Below are 23,651 nucleotides of genomic sequence, written 5' to 3' on the forward strand. Positions count from 1 at the left end.
GATCAATTATTCACATATTAAGCTTTGAACATTCATGTGAGTGAATTTCATTCCAAAACACATGGCCAACCATCGCTTTTCCTCTTTTTTGCCCAACTGTGCAAAGGCTGCTGGGATATACAAGCTACCTGGGATGGCAAGAGTAAGTCAAGCAGAGCACAGACGGGAGCTGGGAGGAAGAGATCTGTGTCATGCAGTCTTGCTAAGTCAGAAAGGGAGAGCAGAAAGGAAGGGCCATAGGGATCAGAGAACCATTGACGGTTCTGTGATTGGAGTTATCAGTCACCTGGCTTCAGCAGCAGTGCTGTGATCATCGGAGCTGTCAGCTGTTTGACCGCTGGGTGTGGGACCCTTGGGAAGAGTCTCATAGGCTAAAGCTGCCATTGCCTGAATGGTGTGTTAACCAACGCATCAATTTCGGGCCAATGTTTTGACCCACCGGCTCAACTTCAGCCTCTCTCGCCCCTTGGTAATATTGCCTCTCTCCAGGCACAATGCAACATTAAACTTACGCTCCCCCAGTTGCCAACTCGCCATGTTGCCAAAACTGGACATTCCCCGAGGTAGCATGTGTGGACATTGGGTGGCTGGGTGCCAGGGCAGTTGTCTGTATTCTGGTAACCGTACTCGTAATGGTCCTTCTCGGTGTAAATTTCACTGCACGAGACCAACCTTTGCTTATAGCCCTTGCCGCAGGTCACAGAGCACTGGGGAAATGAAGGAGTTTGGTTAACGTTGTCCATGGGCGCTCGCAGCGTGTCTTTCACAAACAGGGAAAAAGAAAGGCTAGCTTGAATTTTATGCCAGTTATGGAGGTGGTGTGGGGGAAGGGATACTATATGCTTGTGCTCAGAATGATCAATAAATGACCGGTCCGCCTTAAAGCACAGTACTTAAGTGGCTGCTGATTACTGTAGTGGCCACCTGCAACCTACAAAACCAAGTGCTAAAATTAGCTGGGGGGGGTCACACTTTGACCCCCCCTTACTCCCTCTGAATGGTAGCTCAGTTCACAAGTAGTCTCATTTGGACAGATCCTCGGCTGCGATAAATCTGCAGGCATGAGTCCACTGATGTCGGTGGGACTCCTTGTGCCGTACGGTATTTCTCTTCACGAGTAAGGGCAGCGGCATGTGGTCCTCTGCGATCAGTAAAACGCTGCTGTGAATCTGCGTTGTTCGACAGGATTTTCAGAAAACGGGGGGGAGGGGAGGGTAAATGTTTGCCCCGTACCACTGGAATGGAGATATGCTAGGAGGACAGACAATGTTTTGTCTGCAATTTTGTAGCATTCCCTTTATAGGCTATGAATTCAACAGCAGTTGGGGTGAACACATTGTTGATCTGTGCGATAGCATAGGCCCCGATTCTGCAAACATGCAAACACGCAACTTTATGCAGGTGAGTAGCCCCCCGGCAATGGCTAAACGTAAGCATGTGCATAAGTGTTTGCAGGATTGGACCCACGGTAGGCTACTGAAGCAGATACTTTGGTAGATCCTCTCATATTTGAAGGAACATTTTTCCAGAAAAACCATATGGCACTTGAGGAATGCTGGGTCATAGGCTGGTCCTCCCCAAAATCTCTCTCTCTGTATCTCTCTCCCCTGTATTTTCTTGGGCTCCTCCCCACCTCATCTTTTACCATTTCTTTCTTTCTTTTTCTCTCTCTTTCTCATCTCTGCTGTGACAGCAGCAGCCTGGTCAGTTTCCTCTGTTGCTCTTCCAAGTGGAAACTACTCCTTCACTTGATGCAGAAAGAAACAATCTGATTAGTTTGTTTCCTTCTGCAGTGAGCTCTGGCTCCGAAGGGAAATAGACAATTTTCCTCGGCACGCCTCCTCCTTCACGTTTTAGGTGGCAAATCCTGCTCGCTTTACTCCCACGAGTAGCCCTGTGAGGCCAGTGGGAGTGCTGGGGTCAGGAAAGCGAGCAGGATTGGGCTCTCAAATGCTACGGTATGCAGGATTGAGAGAAGGATCTGGTAATTATACTGATCTTCGAAGGCCAGATTCTAGGCTGATGAAATTGGTGTCGCTCCACTGAACTCAATGGAGTTATACCGATTCCCACCAGCTAAGGAGCCGTTTCTAGTGGAACTGTGCAAACAGGAGGCCGTGGTTTGACTGCGTTCACTTATGTTACGTGTACCAAGGGAATAAAAACATATTTAATCTACGCTGTACAGTAGGTGGAATCCATGTGGGAATAAAAACACTTTAAGTTATCAACCAGGACTGTACTGGAAACTGATCTTTACTTTTTAATATCCTCTCTTTTGTTCCTCTCTCCCACAGAGAAACTACATAGAAAGAAACAAACTAATAATTAAAGTATCCAGCACCATGCTGCCAGCACTAATTACTGCTCCAGCACATCAACCCAGGCTTTTCTTGGGGGGAGGGGGCAAAGGGATGGTGCTCCTGTGTGGAAAGACTTGAGTTTTTTGGTGACATTTGCACCAAGCTGAGAATCAGCATCACTCCATCCAAGTCAAAGGAACTCCATTGCTTTGCTCCAGCTGGGGGGTTGGCTCTGGCTATTCAGAGGGTACATTCACACCCTGATCAGACTTAATGATGTTGAGGCTCCCAGTCCAATCAGCAGAATGACAATTGCCGCGGAGCGCTGCGGTAGATTCCCTATGGTGCTCACCTCAGACCACTCCCCTGTAATCCAGATGTACTCGCAAGGCAGTAAATTGCAGCTCTCCCTATCAGGGGGGCGCTTGCTCGCATCACAATTCACGCTGTCCTCCTCTTGGTTATTCTGATTCATGCACACAACTTTCCGGTACCGAGACGCTTCCCCGCACGTTTTCATGCACTGCCAATAAATGAGAGAGGTCAGCACAGATGTCACAGAACTTCATTTTAATTCACGTAGTGACGCAAAAACATTTCCCCAGTACAAATCATAAACTAATGCTACTTATAACTAATAATAGAAAGCAACAGCATTCATTTGTATCAGAGGTAGCGACTAGCGGCCACAACTGAGATCAAGGCCCCACCGTGCTAGGCACTGCACAAACTAATAAGGAGAAAGAGCCCAGGTCTTGAAGAGCAAACATTTACATAGTAGGGCTGCCAATTTTGGTTGGATGTATTCCTGGAGGTTTCATCACAGGACATAATTTTTAATTAAATATTCATCTTTAGTTCCTGGAGACTCCAGGCCAATCCTGGAGGGTTGGCAACCCTACTACATGAACAAGACAAAAGGTGGAAGGGGAAACAGAGGCACAAAGAGGTTGAATGACTTTCAAAAGGTTACACAGCTAGTCAGTGGATATATAATATAGGTTTTTTGATTCCCAGTCCAGTGCCCTACCCACTCACTAGACCCTACTGCCTCTTATTGTCTTTCTAACATGCCTATTTTATACCCAATTAATGTAAAATATGGTTTTGCTTCCTTATTGGCCATCCTTATTTTGAGACTAGGAATTGTTCAGGGGCTGCTCGCAGCCTGATGTAACAAGAGTTGGCAAGAGTCAATAGGGCGGCACTGATTAGTTTTTAAATGCTGGTGGATCCAATTTGTCGTTGGCTACCTTGCGCAGCCCAGATGGAAGAATTAACTTCAGTGTGAGTTTATGTATTTAGATTTAGCCAACAACATACTGAGGAGAATGGCAGGTAAGCAGTAAGGTAAGTGTGACGTTGTGCAGTCTATATGGTTTTATAAAAACATGATAAGAAGTGAATATAATGTAACTGGAATATGCTTCATGCAAAAGGTCTCTTGTAAGGTATCATTACAAAGCTTATAATCTACTGAGTGTGATCATCCTATTGATATAAATGTACCACTCTTGTATCTAAAGCTAGAAATATGAAATATAACTCTGAGGGCCTATTGTAATTATGCAAAGTGTGGGCCATTAATGGTGGTTTGGAATCTTGATGACACCCATTAACCAGGACCATTGCAGATGGCTGTGTTTACCTGTTAGTCTTCCTGTATATGTGTGTGCTGGCAAGTGGGCAATGAAGTCTTGCAGTGACATGTGATCATGTCACCTGACCTGGAATCCATCTTTAACCTGGTGCTTTTCCAGTGAGGGGGGGTGGAAACCCAGAGGGACAAAGGGTTCCCGCCTTATGCAAAAGATATATAAAGGGGTGGAAGAGAACAGAGGGGAGAGGAGCCATCATGAAGAATCCCCTAGCTATCACCTGAGCTGCAACAAGAGCTGTACCAGGGGAAAGAATTGTGCCTAGGCCTGGAAGGTGTCCAGTCTGAGAAAAAGCTTACTGAAGCATCTCTGAGGGTGAGATTATCTGTATTCAGTTTGATTAGACATAGATTTGCCCATTTTATTTTATTTGGCTTGGTGACTTACTTTATTCTGTCTGTTACTACTTGGAACCACTTAAATCCTACTGTCTGTATTTAATAAAATCACTTTCTACTTAGTAATTAACTCAGAGTATGTATTAATACCTGGGGGAACAAACAACTGTGCAGATCTCTCTATCAGTGTTATAGAGGGTGAACAATTTATGAGTTTGCCCTGCATAAGCTTTATACAGGGTAAAACGGATTTATTTGGGTTTAGACCCCATTGGGAGTTGGGCATCTGAGTGCTAAAGACAAGCACACTTCTGTGAGCTGTTTTCAGGTAAACTTGCAGCTTTGGGACAAGTGATTCAGACCCTGGGTCTGTGTTGGAGCAGACGGGAGTGTCTGTCTCAGCAAGACAGGGTGCTGGAGTCCTGAGCTGGCAGGGAAAACAGAAGCAGGGGTAGTCTTTGCACATCGGGTGGCAGCTCCCAAAGGGGTTTCTGTGATCCAACCCGTCACAGTAAGAATGGCAGGTAAGTGGAGGGTAGACAGAATGTGCATGGAAAAATGATGGGAAGATAAACTTGGAACTCTCATTGATGGATTGGCTGGAGAATGTACATTTGAGGAGGGTTGGACATGTGATAAGAATGGGAGAAGAATGACCGGTAAAGAAAGCATTGGAGGAAAGGGACTGCAATGGAAGACAGAGGATACAATGGAAAGAGACTGCCAAGAGAAGACTGAAGAAAAAAGGACTTGAACTCCAGGGCCTATAACCCTGTAGGGGTAGACTGACTTCTATATTTGGGGAGACAACTCCAGCGAGGCCAACGGGGCAACGTGTGGGGGGCAAATTCTGCATCTTCCTGAGACTTACAGTTTGGAGGAGCAATGGTCCCCCATGGCCCTCCCCAAACTATGTGCATGCCTATAACCAGAAGGAGTGGCAAATAATCATGGGCACCTCCGACACCATGTAAATGGGAAAAGGAGTTGAGAAGTGAAGCGAAGTGGGGTTTATGTATTTCGGTTTATTAAAAAGCACCTATCACCAATATTAAAAAATAAAAAATGATTTGTGTCCTACACAAAAGATGAGAGCCCAGAGAAGGACTCCGGAAGAAAGGTTCCCCAATGATCGCTCATTTTGAATAATAAGCTAGCTACGTATGGTACACATCTGGCACCCTTTACAACAATATTTCAGCGCTTCACAATCTTGAATATATTTATCCTCCCCACATCCTTGTGAGGCAGGGCAGGGCTACCACCCCCATTTTACAGACGGGGGACTGAGGCACAAAGTCTGTGGCAAAGCACGGACTTGAACCCAGGTCGACACTAAACAAGAGCCCTGACCTCTGGGCCAGCCTTCGTCTACTGCCCTACAACCAGACAACTCAACCCTTCCTGCAAGGCCCAGGAACCTTTGCAACACACCCCAAAGCTCAACAGACTTGGGCTTTGTTGGGCAAAAAGTAGGGGGAAGTGAGACTTTCAGAGTGAAGGGGGCCTGTCACCTGGCTCCTTTCTTTTAAACCTGGGGTCCGTCAGCTCAAGCACCTCCTCTGATTGCAAACGCCATGTTACCCCCGAGGGAGAAGAGCTCTCTCTCTCACAGCCCGGGCCCAAACCATGGAAGGCTTCCTAAGTCAAAACCAAACATTTTAGACTCCACTTACAATCTGACTGGAAGCCAGTGCAGACCTGGGAGCATCAGCACAGTGCCTTCTGCACTAATTTAGGTTTCCAAAAGATCTGGAGGGGAAACCCCCTGGGGAGTGCACCACAGCCGTCTCACCTCAAGGGGACCCGGGCGTGGCTCATTGGAGCAAGGCCCGCATTTCGAAGGGAAGGTCACCCCTGATTTCCCAAGCACCGGTGAAGAAAAAGCAGCCCTACAGAGACTGCTTGGACTGTGGGAGGGCGACTGAGAGCAGAACGGGAGCTCTTCATCAGCTAGGCAAACAGGTCCTGTGTACACGCTTTACCCACCTCGGGCTGGGCTCTGAAAATACCTTGATCGATGGATGGAGAGGTTCACCACTGCTCCTGAAAGGCCCAATCATTCAGCCCTCTCTGTGGCAGTACTCCCATGAGTAAGGGCTGGAAGATCAAGCGCCTAACGCAGCTTAAAGGTTAAAGTAAAGGGAAAGTGCAGCTCCCCTACCCATGCTAAAAGCAGAAGGAGAGCTCCCCTTCTCAACTTGGCTTGAATAAAGCGGCCTCCCCTCTCTCCTCCTTGACTGGTGCCTTGAGAGGTCCCCCTCCTGCTTCAACCTGGTTTAACCACTGCCGCTACAATGCACGGTATTACGAGCAGGATACTTCAGCCAAGCCCAACAAATGCTTTCTAAGCCTTCTGCCGCCACAGGAGGGTGGAGAAACACTCCGATCACAAGGCCGAGCTAAACTAGGGCATGGTTCCTTCCTGCACTCACACAGAGAGGTTCTCTTCTCAAAGCGCATTCTACCAAAAGTATGGAAGGGTCAGAGCCATTGACAGCAGAAAAGTCAAAATAAAAATTACCAGAAGCTGCTAAGCTTTCAGCTACCTGGAGTCGTTAACAGACCATTTCTTGAAAATATCATTGGATAGGATGTGCAGGAATTGTCTTCTCTAAGCAAAGGATGTAATATTCAACCGGACTGCACGCACGCCCACACACACAAATCTACATGCCAAGTTACCTAGGGTTTCATCCAGTTAGCTTCACCATTTGTACATAATTTTCAAGATCTCTGACCCAGTCACTGCTTTCCGATGATGAGCGAGATCTACCGAGTACACCTAGGTGAACGGTAGTACTATCAGAGCCTTTTGTTTTTAATTAGCTGTCAGAACCCAGACTGCAAATTATTTCTTGAGACGGCTGAACTAAAACGTCAATAAGTAGACGTGCTGTGGTTACGAGCAGCATAGCCCTTTGGCTGCAGAGGGCTCGCAGGAAATGCAAGTTAATGCTCAACATCAATATTTAGTAAATAGTAATCATGCAAAACTGCAAACACCCCACCAGCAGCTTTATTTTGGAGGAGTATTTAGCAGCTCGGAGACAAGAGCCAATATTAAAAAATCTGCAGTCTGGCGAAAGACCCCACGGTCTGCATGTGCTTTCCACCTTATTTACTCTCTTGTTGTAAGTCCCGAGAGTGGAAATTTCCCCTAGGTCCGAACTGAAATGTAGCACTCCTAAGGGGAACAGAATAATTTGCTTGACTGTGATTTCCCCAGAGAACGAACCACATGTGCTATATTTGCCCTTTTCAGGTATTGCCTCATGGTATAAGTAGAGAACTCTTTAAATTACATTTAAAAGTGGGTTACTGGATTCCCTAAGCACAGTCAACGAAAAGCATTAATTGTCACCTTTCCAATGCAGGCATAGTACTCCATTCTAATTAGGGAGTTTCTGCAGAAAACCTGGATGCAATGGGAGAGGGAATAAATTGTATGATTTTAAGCTAGACTGATGCCAGGCCCCGTAAATGAAGAGAAATTTCATCTAAGCCCAGCAATAATACCACAAGCAACAGGTTTGAACATTGGCCTGCTAAACCCAGGGTTGAGAGTTCAATCCTTGAGGGGGCCATTTAGGGAACTGGGGTAAAAATCTGTCTGGGATTGGTCCTGCTTTGAGCAGGGGGTTGACTAGATGACCTCCTGAGGTCCCTTCAACCCTGATATTCTATGACTCTAGTAGTGGAAGCCCCTTGCTAGGCTGAAATATACTAGAAAAAGTTCAGATTGTCACATTGTCCAAGAGGCAGAAGAATCCTTGAACATGACTTCCAGTTTGCCCTTAGATGCCATGGGGAAAAGACAAAGTGACTGACAGATACAGTGACAGTATATTGCCAGATTGTGTTATTAATTTTTAACTCGGGAGGAAGGAGGGTCTTGCAGTTAAGATACATGGACTGAGACCCAGGAAATAAGATTCCAGTTCCTGGGTTTCATGAGTGACCCTGGGCAAATCGCTTCATCTCTCGGTGCCTCACAGTTGCTCATCTGTAAAATGAGGAATTTTGCCATGTACCCTGAAGAGCAAAAGACCTGAGCAAAGAGGAAGGCGAAGCAAGTGTAATGCATCTCCCACCTTTCTTCCGTCTTGTCTATTTAGGCTCTGATTTAGCAAGATACTTAAGCAGGCACTTAACTTTAAGCTCATGAATAGAGTTGGCCAAAAATTTTAACTTTTTTTCCCACCAAAAAAATTGCAGCTTTAGGTCAACTGAAGCATTTTGTGAATTCATGTCAAGCAAGCAAACAAAACAAAACAAAAAAAGTAAAAAACAAAATCAGAACATGTTTCAATGGGCATTCTGCCTAAGTCAGGACTGAAAGATTTCCCTTGAAGTAACAAATGCCCGGAAATACACAATTTCGTATTTGTTGTTGTTGTTGTAACTTCCATTCTTTTGCAGCATTCTCGCATAAGGGTGAACGTACAAATTCTTTCCCTCCCAATTTTGTGCTTTTCCTTTTGGTCCCACCTAGGGTGACCAGATGTCCTGATTTTATAGGGACAGTCCCGATATTTGGGGCTTTGTCTAACATAGGTGCCTATTACCCTCCCACCCCCATCCCAATTTTTCACATGTGTTATCTGGTCACCTAGTCCCACACCCATTTCGTCCTTGCAATTAACAGGGCCTTTTCTAATGACATCCGTTTCATGGAATCACTGAGTAGAAGGCCAGAAGGGAACATACAGCATGGTCTCCCCTCAGGCCCGCCGACAGCAGTTCTGAGTCCCAAGAAAGAACAATCAATGGGTCCCCTAGAAAGGGATGGCTGAGGTTTGATTCGTGCAAGGCGGGCTGGAGCCGGGTCCCACGCGGCTGCTGGCCCGGCGTGGCCACATGGGCGCGGAGCTGGATCCCGTGCGGCAGCTGGTGCAGGCACGCACAAGCCGCGGACGCGGTCTGCCTAACATTTGGGTAGTGTTGTGCCTGCCAGCTGTACTGCTGGGTGCGCTCTTCTGGCCCAGCCAGGCCTTCCACCTGCCCGCCCGGCTGCCTTCACCGCCGCTGGTTTTTAGCCACCAACTCCGTGGGTGTTCAGGGGCTGGAGCACCCAGGGGAAAAAATGGTGGGTGCTGAGCACCCCCACTGGCAGCCCCACTACCAGAACCTCCCCCTCTCCTGAGCGCCTCCGGCCCTTTGCCGGGCCCCGCTGATCAGCGCCTCTCTCTCCCTCCCAACACCTACCGCCTGCCACGGATCAGCTGTTTCTCGGCGTCTGGAGGCTTTGGGGGAGAGGGGAGGAGCGAGGGCGCAGCATGTTCTGGGGGAGGGGCGGAACTGGGCGGGGCCAGGAAGAGGCGGGGTGGGGGCAGGGCCTCGGGGGAAAAGGGTGGAGCGGGGTGGGGCCAGGGCAGAGCCAGGGGGGAGCACCCCACCCCACTCCGCAGATTAGAAACTCGGTGCTGGCCGTGCACGCCTAGGAGCTCTGTGGCCCACCTGGGCGATTTAAAAGGGCATGGGGCTCCCGGCCACTGCTACTGTGGCAGCAGCCCCCGAGGCCCTTTTAAATCGCCCGGGCCCCTGGGCAATTGGCCCCGTTGCTGGGCCTGTCTCCCCTATATCAGAGGCCACCAACACCATACAGCACCTGCCCACTCAACCCAACAACCTCAGCATCCTCAGTGCTGTAAGAAGCAAGAGATGGATTCCAGGATGTTCCCTATGGCTTTTCACCAGCAAGACTAGAGTGGTGGTTTAAAAAGAGGAAGACTAAACAATGCTTGACAAACTCCATGTAAAAAATGAAATCAAAAAGAGAAGGGTGCTGTAATGTTATTTTAGGTCATGCCATTCGTGTCAATTTGGGTTCCCTGCATTCCTTGTTCAGAGCATGCTAAAGCAATCTATGCCTCAACCTATGAATAACGTGCAAGCTACATTTATAGCTGGCAAGGAGGTGATCTGGCTTTAACCGTGCATCTGACAAAATAAAAACTACTCCAAGAGAAGGACTTGGGAACAGATACAAAGTGACAAATTCAAAATGGGCAATGTCCGCAGTGGGTTTCAATTAGTGATTCTTCATGGGCAAGGAGGGTTTTCTCTCCCCCCTCTGTCCCTAAAGCTTCCTTGGAATCCAACGTGTCACATGCTTGAGATCTCCAGAGTGCACAGAGTCCGGTGGGGAGCCCTTTAAGAAACCAATGTAAACCATAGGCGTGCGCACAGGGTGTGCCGGGTGTGCCCAGACACACCCTAATGCAGGGGTGGGCAAATGGCCCCCCTCTCCTGGCGCGGCAAGCCGCGGGGTCTGCGCTCCTGGGCCGGAGTGCCCGGCTGGCTGCTCTCCCGCCTTCCCCCCTCCCCTGGAGCCCTGCCGCCACATGCGCAGTGCTCTGGGGGCCGGGGCTGCGCACTCCCGTGGGGCAGCGTTTGGCTCTGTGGTGAGGCAGACACGCTCCCCCTTCTCCTGGAGCCATGCCATCACACATGCAGCGCTCTGGGGGCCGGGGCTGCGCACTCCCGTGGGGCAGCGTTTGGCTCTGTGGTGAGGCAGACACGCTCCCCCCTCCCCTGGAGCCATGCCGTCACACATGCAGCGCTCTGGGAGTCGGGGCTGTGCGCTCCCGCAGGGCAGTGTTTGGCTCCGTGGGGAGGCTAGGAGCCTCATCTCATGGTAAGGGGTCTGGGTCCAGGGGGGTTGGATAAGGGGTGGGGGCAGTCAGGGGACAGGGAGCAGGGTGGGTTGGATACAGGGTGGGATCCCGGGGGGGTGGTTAGGGGTGGGGGGGTCTCTGGAGGGGGCAGTCAGGGAGCAGGGGGGTTGGATGGGGCATGGGAGTCCTGGGGTCTGTCAGGGGGTGGATAGGGGTCAGGGCAGTCAGGGGACAGGGAGCAAGGAGGGTCCTGGAAAGGCCGTTAGGGTGGGGGGGATCTCTGGAGGGGGTGGTCAGGGGACAAGGAGCTCGGTGGGTTTGGATGAGTCAGGAGTTCTGGGGGGGGGGGCTGTCAGGAGACAGGGGTGTGGAGAGGGGTTTGGGGAGGCAGGGAGTGTGGGGGGGTCTTGTATGGGTTGGGAGTTCTGGGGGTCCTGTCAGGGGGCGGGGAGCGGTTGGATAGGCATGGTAGTCCCGGGGGTCTGTCTGGGGGTTGGGATGTGGATAAGGGTCAGGGCAGTCAGGGGACAGGTAGGGGGTAAGGTCCTAGGGGGGCAGTCAGGGGACAAGGAGCAAGGAGGCTTAGATGGGGTGGGGTCCTGGGGGGCAGTTAGGGGCAGGGGTCCCAGGAGGGAGTAGTCAGGGGACAAGGAGCGGGGGGTGGTTGGGGATTCTGAGGGGGGAAGTCAGGGGGCAGGAAGTAGGAGGGAGTGGATGGGGGCAGGGTGGGGGCAGGGCTACGGCAGGGCAGGGGCGGGGCTCCCTGGGTGCACACCCTAATGGAATGGGCTGTGCACGCCTATGATGTGAACATCCGCCTCCCACAAAAGTGGTGGGAAGAGGAGCGGGTCATTCTCTCCAGTTGCAAAAATGAGAGCGAGGACCACAGGTTGGAGACGTTCCTTGAAGGGCTAATTATGCTGTTTGGTAAGTACTAAAACTGCATGCTGGTTGGTGATCTACTTTGCTTCCCGCTTGCACATTCATTAGCTGAATGGGTTTAATGTGCTCTGTAGAAGGAATGTGTTGTTTGGCCTTTTGCACAGCTCGGCCTTTTGCAAATTTCTTTTACGCTAACGCACTTCTGTCTGAGGCAAACAGCTCATCGTCTATTCTGTTCGGCCTCTGTTTCTTACCTCCTCAGTCTTGTAACTGCAGGGTCAGATCTTCAGCAGCTGTAATTGGTGTAGCTCCATTCAATGGACCTATGTCACTTGACACCAGCTACAGATCTGATCCCCAATGTTTCTAGTAGTTTTGGAATCATTCCTCAGCTGCCCCCACATAAGACTCAAACATCATTACAGCTTTCAAACATGACGATTACGGCACAGCTAATGGAACGAAGTTGGTTACATTTGTCTGTAACCTAGTCCATAAGGCCAAGTACTACAGGGCCGTGAGGTATATACGATAATCCGTTATGTGCCGTGTACTGTACAGTAATGAATCAAGGATGAGCGAGTAGAGAAGGAAGAAATAAAAGGAAGAATGGAGCTGCTGCTTTGACCTTGGACCGTCTTGCTGCCGGTGAAACATTCCACAGCCTTTGGAGGACTGAAATACTTTTTGTTTCCTCTGTGAATTTTTTTCTTATGTCTTGTATACAACTGTGACGTTGTGCAGTCTATATGGTTTTATAAAAACATAATAAGAAGTGAATATAATGTAACTGGAATATGCTTCATGCAAAAGGTCTCTTGTAAGGTATCATTACAAAGCTTATAATCTACTGAGTGAGATCATCCTATTTGTATAAATGTATCAGTCTTGTATCTAAAACTAGAAATATGAACTATAACTCTGAGGGCCTATTGTAATTATGCAAAGTGTGGGCCATTAATGGTTTGGAATCTTGATGACACCCATTAACCAGGACCATTGTCTGCAGATGGTTGTGTTTACCTGTTAGTCTTCCTGTATGTGTGTGTGCTGGCAAGTGGGCAATGAAGTCTCGCAGTGACATGTGATCATGTCACCTGACCTGGAATCCATCTTTAACCTGGTGCTTTTCCAGTGAGAGGGGAGTGAAAACCCAGAGGGACAAAGGGTTCCCGCCTTATGCAAAAGATATATAAAGGGGTGGAAGAGAACAAGAGGGAGAGGAGCCATCATGAAGAATCCCCTAGCTATCACCTGAGCTGCAACAAGAGCTGTACCAGGGGAAAGAATTGTGCCCAGGCCTGGAAGGTGTCCAGTCTGAGAAAAAGCTTACTGAAGCATCTCTGAGGGTGAGATTATCTGTTTTTAGTTTGATTAGACATAGATTTGCGCATTTTATTTTATTTGGCTTGGTGACTTACTTTGTTCTGTCTGTTCCTACTTGGAACCACTTAAATCCTACTGTCTGTATTTAATAAAATCACTTTCTACTTAGTAATTAACTTGGAGTATGTATTAATACCTGGGGGAGCAAACAGCTGTGCATATCGCTCTATCAGTGTTACAGAGGGTGAACAATTTATGAGTTTACCCTGTATAAGTGTTATATAGGGTAAAACGGATTTATTTGGGTTTGGACCCCATTGGGAGTTGGGCATCTGAGTGCTAGAGACAAGCACACTTCTGTGAGCTGTTTTCAGGTAAACTTGCAGCTTTGGGGCAAGTGATTCAGACCCTGGGTCTGTGTTGGAGCAGACGGGAGTGTCTGGCTCAGCAAGACAGGGTGCTGGAGTCCTAAGCTGGCAGGGAAAACGGGAGCAGGGGTAGTCTTGGTACATCTGTTGGCAGCTCCCAAGGGGGTTTCTGTGATCCAACCCGTCACAACAACCACAAAACAATAATAAAGAAAATGGGAGTTTTCGAGCACACCAATATTCTGAGCAGGTGAATATAGTAAACAGGCAGCGCTGGATTGTCCTTTGCATTCTGAATAGAAAGGACCAGATTCTCATTTAAACTGAAGACCCCTCTGGCAGCATAAACAGGCCTTAAAGAATTTATTCCTGCTTTAAGTCCCTTTTGCATTGCAAAAGCACTGTAAAGCGGCGTTAGTGTACATGAACACCAGGCCCTGGATCGCTTAACAATTATTCTGCTCTCCTGATGGGTTGGAATCCGCACCATTGCTGCCTTCATTACTAACCACAGTGTACACATAGGCTCTGATCCTGCACCATTAAAGTCATTGGGAGCTTTGCCATTGATTTCAATAGGTCCTTAATGCACACCAACCCCCCACTGATATCAATCAGGGTTATGTGCCTGCAGCAGAAGGCAGAGCAAAAGGCACATTAAGCAGGTTGCTGTTTGGATTGAAGAGGAGATTCAGGAAAGGTCTGTTACACATGAGGATGCAAAGCAATTCTCCTCCTAAAAGCAGGAGAATAAAACCCGGAACTTGAACCTCTCTGTGCTCAGACATTTCTCTCAGTATTGCTTACTATGAAATATCCAGCCCAGGGTTCTCAATGAGAACGGGATGGCATTTTAAAAAAAACACCATCATGAAATATTGACACATTTTAAAGTTGTTTCCATTTTGCAGTGTTTGAAACAGACCCACAATGTTCATTTTGCTAGAAATCACCAAAAATGTCTCCAATAAAGGAAACATTTAAAAAAAGTCAGCAGGTTGTCAGATTTTTTTTTTTTTTTTCCCAAAAAGACCATTTTTTGGACCATCCAGCTGAAAAATTTCAAACAGTCCTACGCTCACCCCTTTTCATCTCCTGGCCTGTTGCGTATTACGGGGATTCTTTGGGGAGCCACGCCTCTCCCTCCCATTCACCATTGTATCACTTTGGGATAACTACAGCAGAAGTTACGTGGTTTAACTGTGTTAGAATTTAATGTAGCAGCTGGAAATAAGGGGGAGGGGCTAGTACCATGTGACCAGTCAACTACCAATTGATTATGCCTTGAGGACCTCCAACATAGGCCATTTTAGAACAAAATTGGCTCTGTGTTCTCATTTCGAGTGTACGTTTTGTGAACTGGGGTTTATAGACCATCATATTTATCTTCAGAAAAATAATCTGGCATCATATTAAGCTTCCTTCATTAATAATCGTCTTTGTGTCCTTCATTTTGGTTCATTAGAAGTCTAAATTCTGAATGCGGATGGCCTAAGAGGCATAAAAATCCTGCATTTAGATAATCAAATTGGCAACCTGAATATCCAAATGCAGGATTTAGACAGCTGAAAAGTGGCCCCTACATCCACTTATAGGCCTTGGTAGATAGTACGAATCCATAGCTTCCCTGCTGACCTTAAAAAGGCCACTGGTTTCATCCTCGTTTGCCCTTGCTATAGTCACGGGGTCCAGCAGGTGTATCATAAACTCTGTTATAACAATCATCATCCCACTTAGACACAGTCTAGTAGGTTTACCACAAGTAATGATGAATATTTTAACGATGCCTGATACCGCGTGTAACACCAACAGACCCTGGGATCGAACCTAGGACCTCTGCAGCTTAGTGCATGAGCCTCTACTGCATGAGCTAAAAGCCATAAGGCTCTTAGGTAAGGCCGCAGAGCAGACTCATTAATCTCTCTCTAAGTGGTCTCGGTGCCACTAGATGGGACAGAGCACCACACCCAGGAGGTATGTGGGTTACACACGCACCGGTCATAGTAAGTGCACACAGTGCAAGAGAGCTGAGTGCAGCTTGAATCTCGGTGTGTTTCAAAGATGGTGGAGTGAGGAGGAGGAATTGGCATGCTGGATGGGGAGAGTTATCAGGTTACTGCAGGGGGCGGGGCGGAGGGAGTTTGGAGAAGTATCCCAAAGGCACATCGATGATTATGTAGGGTGGGAGGTTACTTTTTAAATGCCCAGTTTACACAGCTTCCTACAGCTCTGCAAATAGTGAAACGTAGCTCAATAAAACGTACTTACCACGTTACTACTCCCGCATGTGTACGGACGGCAGACTCACACCCAAAGTCAGCTACTAATGAACAGGACTAGTGGAGCGGAATCGGGTGCAGCGTCAGCAAAATGTGAAAAATACTGGCTTTGTGTAGGTCCTACCAAAACATTCTGCAGCATGCACGTATACAACTATACTATGCATCTTCTTAAGCTCCAGTGCTTTCTTTGGTACTTTCTAAAAAACTGGCACAATCTGCACACATCACTGTTTAATTTATGCCAGACTTCCTTTTACATATATATATTTTTTTGGCCATCTAAAGTTTTAAACTTAAATGCGTGCACACATACATATGCACACACACAAATACACCCTCAGTCTGGATCAAGGCAAGCGCTAACCCTGCTTAGCGTAAACCCTGGCCATCTGACAACAATCTTTTGAACAAGCCAGCCATCTCCTAAGTCTCTCTGTAGTTCACACTTCACAGAACGAGTAACGTGATACTGGGAAACGTCAGGAAGAAGGTCTTACTTTGGTATGCTTTGAATACTGCTGAAGCTGCCCACTACGGGCCCTTTCTACTTACGGCTTGCCATTCCTCCATTTCCCAGCTGTAACGGGGACATTCAGCAATGTGGCATTCCTGTTCAGAGACTGGTCTTGTGAACTGGTAACAGTCGGTCTCCCTGGCTGTTTTCTGAGTGCCCGTGTGGCAATACACATTTCTCTGCTGAACGCCTCGTCCACAGGACACGGAGCACTAAAGAGGGACAAAAAGAAGTAAGTTGCAGCTTTCCTTATTTTCCTTGTGAAACTCTCTGTTGCTATAGTGAACTTCTCTGATTTCAGACGAGGAAGGGAGCGGAGATAATGCTCTGCTTTGAGTTCGGAAACACATTTAACACTTGTCTGAGCTAGTAAGCAACAGCACCTAGACATTTAAAACTCTGACTCCTTTTGATGCAGAAAATTCTTCTCCATGTAAGAAAACATTTTGCAGGGAATCTGAATGCATAGGGTGAAGTCCTGGCTCCAGTGAAGTCAATGGGAGTTTTGCCATTAACTTCAGCGGAGTCAGGGTTTCACCTATAAGATTTATACTGCAAAAATCTCTAAGGATAGCAGCATTGTTTAAAAAAATCACAAGATGCTAGAGTCAGCAGGAATTGTATGTTACTCCTTGCACACTCAGTTCAATAGTTTAAATAAATAAATCAAACTTTACAGAAACATCGTTCAGTAGACTGATCAGCCTGTAATGAAAAGCAAGCACGAATTATATAGCATAAGAACTGAAGCCATGAAGAATTGTAGGTACGAGACTTCTGGAATTACTTTTAATTTACATATACACCATAGCAAAATTACTACATACCGCATATCCCCACAAACAGAACTATTTTTGTAAATTAGTTGCTTTACTTTCACATATATTAGCTTCATTATGGCATGAGCACATTTTTATCCACCTCTAGTCATAGAATGAAAGTCTGGTTTTAATCATGAGCAAAATAAGTTTTTCAGATTTTTGAATATTGATATCTACAGCTCGCTGTTTTCAATAGCTTAATTTTTTCCATACAAAAATACTTTCTGCTAACATCCCACAATATAATATGTTTAACTGGTACTTAACTTCACTGTTCTATGGATTCTTTATTGTTAGGTCCTAATATATAGTTTGTAAATGCGGAACAAGATTAGTAAAGATTAGATAGAAGTGTGTATAACAGAGGTGTATGGTTGAAATGTAGATATTATGATTAACATTTTGCTTTATTAAAAATTAGTAGAAAAGACCTAATTAATATATGAGATACTGAGAAAACAAGTTTATAATACCACGAAAGTAAGCCTTATTAAGTAATGGAATTAAGCAATTTATAACGTGCAAGGAATCCTCTTCCAAAACTTTAAAAAGTATTCTTCTGTAATGCAGCATTTCCTTTACTATCTGAACACATCAGAAAGCAAAGGAGACCAAAAAAACCCCAACCCCTGACTGTGAACATTCTCCTGGTTATAAATATTTATGAAAGGCTGGTTTGTGTAACTTGGAAAAGTAGCACAACGCAGTTAGATTCCTATGATTGGTGATGCAAATAAATCCCATATGCTGTAGTGCTTCTATTGTGATTAATAACACGGTTTATCTTAAACATTCCACAAGGGAGAGTGAGCTGAACAGTCGGAGAAACACATCCACCCGGATGCTTAGTACATTTTTAAATAACTTTTGCCCAAGTTTATCACCTACAAAACACACATTTGCAAGAATGTTGTGATGGTGACAGAAGAGGTTAAAGTTGCAGCTCTGTCCTAGAAGGGGCTGATCCTGCATTTGATATCGAATTGAACAGGAAAAAGTTATACAACATAGTGAGCCAAAAAGGACATGTTCTTTATATGTGTATCTATACATCTCTACCCTGATATAACGCTGTCCTCGGGAGTCAAAAAATCTTACCGCATTATAGGTGAAACTGCATTATATCGAACTTATTTTGATCTGCCGGAGTGCACAGCCCCGCCTCCCCGGAGCACTGCTTTACTGCGTTATATCCGAATTCATGTTATATCGGGGTAGAGGTGTATCTCCTCACTATATGTTCCATTCTATGCATCCGATGAAGTGGGCTGTAGCCCACGAAAGCTTATGCTCTAATAAATGTGTTAGTCTCTAAGGTGCCACAAGGACTCCTCGTTCTTTTTGCGGATACAGACTAACACGGCTGCTACTCTGAAAAAAGGACAGTGATGTCTTATTTTAGTAATGGGAGTTTATTGTATGAAAAGCTGTAATAACTGGACTCCAGTTTACTATATGTAAAACTCCCAAGGACCAGACAGGGACTTTTAAGCCATGGACACAAGCCCCCAGGAAAAGATTTTGGCTAATTTAGGGGCCCACCTGGAATGAAATCCTGGCTCAATTGAAGTCAAGAGAAAAACTCCTGCTTAATTCAGTGGCACCAGGATCGCACCCATTTGTGAGCTTAAGTCAGGAAAAATCTTTTGGAGTGGGAATTTTTTCATCAACTTGAATGCGGCCAGGATTTCACTCCTGAGATCCCTGCTATACTGTCATGTTTATCCAGAACACATCCAAAAATCCCAAAAGAGACAAGGCTCCAAAACTATTTCTTTGGCTTAATCGATAACAGAAGAGAAACTACTGCCGCTATTAGAACATTAATACTGGATGGACATCATTTTCCTTACAAATCAGAGCGGTGTCATCTATAAGGTTCTGAAAACAAGGAAGTTGCCAGTTTATGGGCTAGAATTCTTTCAAAGGGGTTACCACACAGTCCGCTTTGGATCAAGCCCCTAATCAGTATGCAGCCTTCTCACTCTCTGTTTATAATGTTTACATATTTGTCAGAGTACAGGGAGGATTTTACAATTGGATTCCTAATAATAGAATGATACACTATTATAAATGCCCATTTAGACAGAAACTCTGCCCTACAGTATTTTTAACCGTAATCATTGTTTTACTTTATCAAACCAATTGACTCACCTCTGTTGATCTGAGAAGAGCAACTCTGATTTGCACCTACTGGATATCTGGCCCTAAAAGCATAATAAACCTGATACTACAGTCCTCCCCCTGTTCATGTAAGGATCAGGGTGTACTGTTACTATACCATATATAAATATCATATATTTGTCATCTGTGGGACAGAACAAACCTGCCACTATTTTTACCATAGACCTCAATGTAGTTTAGCACAATTTCTCCACTGTCTACAGAGAAACACAACAGTAAAAAGGGAACATATTAAGTCACGCACAAGTTTATCACTGAGAAAAATATAGGGCCAGGTTTCAGCCTGAAATCTACATAAAGAAACAGACAATTTTCAGACTACAGAATAAGCATTGTTATTTTTACCGCTTAAAAGATAATGGTGCTGATTTATACTTAGGAGACATAAGCCGTAGACATATCTGGCATAAGCTGTCAGACATATCTGATGTCTCAGGGCATTTCCTTAGTTAAAAACACAAGTCCATTCATTACCGGAAGAGAAAAACCTTTTCAGATGAATGCATAAATTAAAAAATATTTTGCTCTAGGAAGGAGGATTTACAATTATCTAGAAAAGAATTGCTCAGAATTTAAATACAAGCAGTCCAGATAATAGAAAACATATGGGACTGAAGCACTCTCTTATACTTTGTGATGGCTAGTATTCATTATTAATCATTCACCTTCCCATTCCTAAAAGGAAAAGGAAACGGCCACGGGCATACACACAACACAAACTGTGGGTGTGTGGTGACAAAGAAAATGTAAGTGTATTTTAAACTCTGACTTACATCACACACAATCTATTGCTGGTTTACCCGCAACAGAAAGAGACAATCTCGTGGTAGCATAGCACCGTGCTTATTTTTACAGCTGATAAGAGCTACGAAAAAAACAGAGTGCTTCTTTGACGATATCCAAACTGTTCATAACTAAGATTTCAAACAGCACATAGCTCATTTCACCCCGGTGTGGAAGGATCACACCAGCTCTCTCCTCTCTCTTTAACATGGCGTGTGAATGGTGCCCAGGCCTTGAACTGGCCTGCTACAAAATGTCACTGTCCTTGAAAAAGGCATATACAACTGGCTGTAGTTTTGCCCATATTTATATTAATTGGGGACCTTATCCTACAGTCCTAATTCAGGCCAAACTCCCCCTTGTTGTCGAAGCCAGTGAGCCATCTGCATATGCGCTCCAGATACTTTCCTGCCACCGTGCCTGGGGCTGTATCCTGTATCTCTAAGGTCCTGCTCCAAAACCCATTGAAATCAACGACTGAACTGACGTCAGTAGGCAATGGATCCAGAGTGCGATTGTTAATTTCTTCTGTTTTAGAATCCAGGCACATTAGATATGTGTTCAGTGTTACAGAACGCAGAGCTTTACTTTCTGCTGTCAAGTTTCCGATCAGAAATCAATTCCTTAACTCATTTAACCATTCTAGTGACATCTTTGAGCCCAAATAGAGAGCAGACGTTGGAAAAAACTCTGGGCCCGGGCTTCAGTTGGTGTAAATCATTACAGCTGCATAGGCGTCAATGAAGCTACATTGATTTCCACCAGTGTGGGATCTGGCCAAGCTGACTTCAGTTGACCAGTTATGCTTTTCTTTTTTATTTAGCAGGCTTCAGGATGTATCATACAGAGAAAGCATTTTAATCACTGTTGTTCAGCAGTTTATAAACAAATCACTTGTATACCTCCAAAAGTAGTTAGCATAAAAGGCACTTCTAGAAGTGTGACATGCCTGTCACTATGGCATGACATTATTCAAGCCTTCTAACTGTTCCAGTTTTACTATATCAAACGTAGACCAACTCTGCCGATTTACTATATGGGGACTGGCTTTGTGTTACAGACAGAATATAAGGAAACAGTATCATAACATCATTATTTTTAAATGATCTATTTTGGTGTTATAAGATGCATTTTCATCTTTGCTTTCATAGCTAATTTTTAGGGCCAGATCCTCAGCTGGTCACGCAGGCAATGCTCTATAGTATATAAAGAATACAAATATTCTGTAATTGCCTAGTCATAACAGATTACTTTAGGCCATAAATCACCTCATATTCCCATTAAGCTGAGCTTCTCTCTCAAATTGCATGAAACTGAATCCTATCATGCCGTGGAATGTTTTGAATTTTAAAGCATTTATCTTTATCAATTAAAATTAGCATGTTTTTAAGCAATCAACAGACCGTTGTGTTGGTACATTGACTTTTATTAGCTGCAAAAATTGCTTTCAGGAGCAGTCACTTTAAATAAAGTGCAGATCTGATATGATGAGACATTTTAATGGTCATGTGATTCTTTATTCTTGTAGGCTCTTGGGACAAAATTAAGGCCTCAGTACTGCAAACAATAAGGCACCGGGCTTAACTTTAAATCTGGGAGGAGTCCCATGGAGTTCAATAGGGCTACTCGGGTGCTTAACGGTAACTACTTGTGTTTTTTTTGGAGGATCGGGGCCTAAACAACTAAACCTGTATGATGAATATATGATTACCCCATTCTCCAAGAAAGAAACACAAATATTGTACAGCACATATTCTACTTATTCTAAGAGGAGAATAAAAAATCCAAGTCTGAAAATAATGATTTTTTAATTTAATATTTGACATTTGATAAAAATTTATCTACTAATATTAATATTTGTCTACACAAATGCATGTATAGATGTGTTCATGTTATCTTTTAGGGAAGGATGCATACAGCAAGAATCTTAGGGTTTCATATAGAAAGCAAAGAAAGATTGTGAATGAATATGACATTGTACAAGTTAAAAATTCATTTACTTATGGATCTTCAATAATTTGACTGATTAGCACATCATTAAGGTACTTGAAAATGGAGATTCAGAGGTAAAAATAAATCTGATTAAATAGGTTAAAAGTGCAATTTGGTGTTATAGAAAATATGAAATTTTAGTTTCAAAACCCAAATTCCACTATCAGTGTTAGCGGAAAAAGGCTGAGAAAAGCAAACTGATATTTTTCATGCCTGAAATATTTCTCAATAGTTTAATATGGGGACAGCAATGTAAATAAAGAATCAAAATGGATTAAAGTTATGTTCTCAGCAAACAGCACACTTGAAAAATCCAGACTTTCCTACTTTCCTACAGCCTATGCACTAAACAGCTGATTTTGTACTGACACGGAGGTAAACTGCTGTTGTTACCGTGTAATGCATTTGGAAGAACACAAAACTGAGTGAAAAGTATGTTTTAAAATTAATAGCTCCTATATATGTTCTCAACTTTAATAGGAAAATGATAAATAAACATATTTTAATTTCATATGCCTCCAAATTCATCACAATTGTACTTAGGAGCCAACATATTTAAATAATAAAGAAGAAGAAGGAGAAAAGAGAGTCTGCTTACTCATACACAGTAATGCCTTTTCTAGCAGCAGTCGAAGAAATTTACAACAGTTGCTTTTTTGTTAGCAGTTTACCACCTTTTTGTATCTAAAACTGTGCTAGGGCTTCAGCGGATGTAGATAGTGCATCTCCAGAGGCTTATGCCGATCTACCCCAGCTGAGAATGTCACCCAGAACATTTATACTTTTATTGCAAAAGGATTGAAATTACGCTGGCAAACAGATAAGGAATAGCTAATGGTGCAAAAGGTAAAATGTTGCATCTCACCTGTCCCCAGTCTCCCGTTTTCCACTTCGGACATCTGCCTCCTCTGCACTTCCTTTGCACGTTCGGTTTAGCAAGGTGCTTGCAATAATCGTTCTCTAAGCGGTTTCCTTCCTTTGACAAGCAGTACACATTTCGGTGCTTATGTCCCCGTCCACAAGAAGCAGAACACTGGAAATGGAAAGCAATGAGACAGTTTTAATGCAGTTAGGGCTACATTGTTACATACATCCAATAACTAAACAGGGTATTTATTCTCAATGTAACAGGCCAAAAATTATGCCCTCCGTCTCACCATGGTAGCCATTAATGATGAGGGGTTGTAACTGAGGACAGAATTTAGCCCATGAGAAATGTCCTCATTTGTATCATGTATTGCATCTTAGTCTTGCTTGTAAAAGCCTTTCTAAGCAGAAAATACCAACAACAACATAAAGGAATTGGATAGAAATTGGCATTCAGCAGGCTAGATTCTTGGCTGATATAAGTCAGCATGACTCCAGTGACTTCAAAGGACCAAAGTCAATTTACGGCAGCCGAGAATCTGGCCTTTAGTATGGCACATTCTACCACTAAAAAAATTAAAGGGATAGAGTCCCCTTTGGGTAGCCATTGACTTATGTGCCAAGCGAGAGTAAAAGGCGGGTAAATCAGAAGAGCAACATACTACGCCCACTTTGCGCAAATTAAAACGACTCCACAAGGAGCGAGGCCGTGG

General features: G+C 44.8%; 1 protein-coding gene across 6 annotated transcripts in view; it reads right to left on the reverse strand.

Annotated features, from left to right (window-relative positions):
* The window catches only part of ADAMTS9 (ADAM metallopeptidase with thrombospondin type 1 motif 9), a 140,925-nt gene that overhangs the window by 17,451 nt on the left and 99,823 nt on the right, over window positions 1-23,651 (reverse strand). For all 6 annotated transcript variants that reach the window (XM_005297850.4, XM_005297849.4, XM_065550678.1 and 3 more), the window contains 4 exons: window positions 22,937-23,104; window positions 16,330-16,503; window positions 2,656-2,826; window positions 513-707 (listed from right to left, as the gene is read on the reverse strand). In XM_005297850.4, coding sequence (XP_005297907.2) covers window positions 513-707; window positions 2,656-2,826; window positions 16,330-16,503; window positions 22,937-23,104 — 708 coding nt within the window. The remainder of the gene's footprint in view (window positions 1-512; window positions 708-2,655; window positions 2,827-16,329; window positions 16,504-22,936; window positions 23,105-23,651) is intronic.

This window comes from Chrysemys picta, chromosome 7, assembly GCF_011386835.1.
Source record: "Chrysemys picta bellii isolate R12L10 chromosome 7, ASM1138683v2, whole genome shotgun sequence".
In the NCBI taxonomy this organism is placed as follows: Eukaryota; Metazoa; Chordata; order Testudines; family Emydidae; genus Chrysemys; species Chrysemys picta.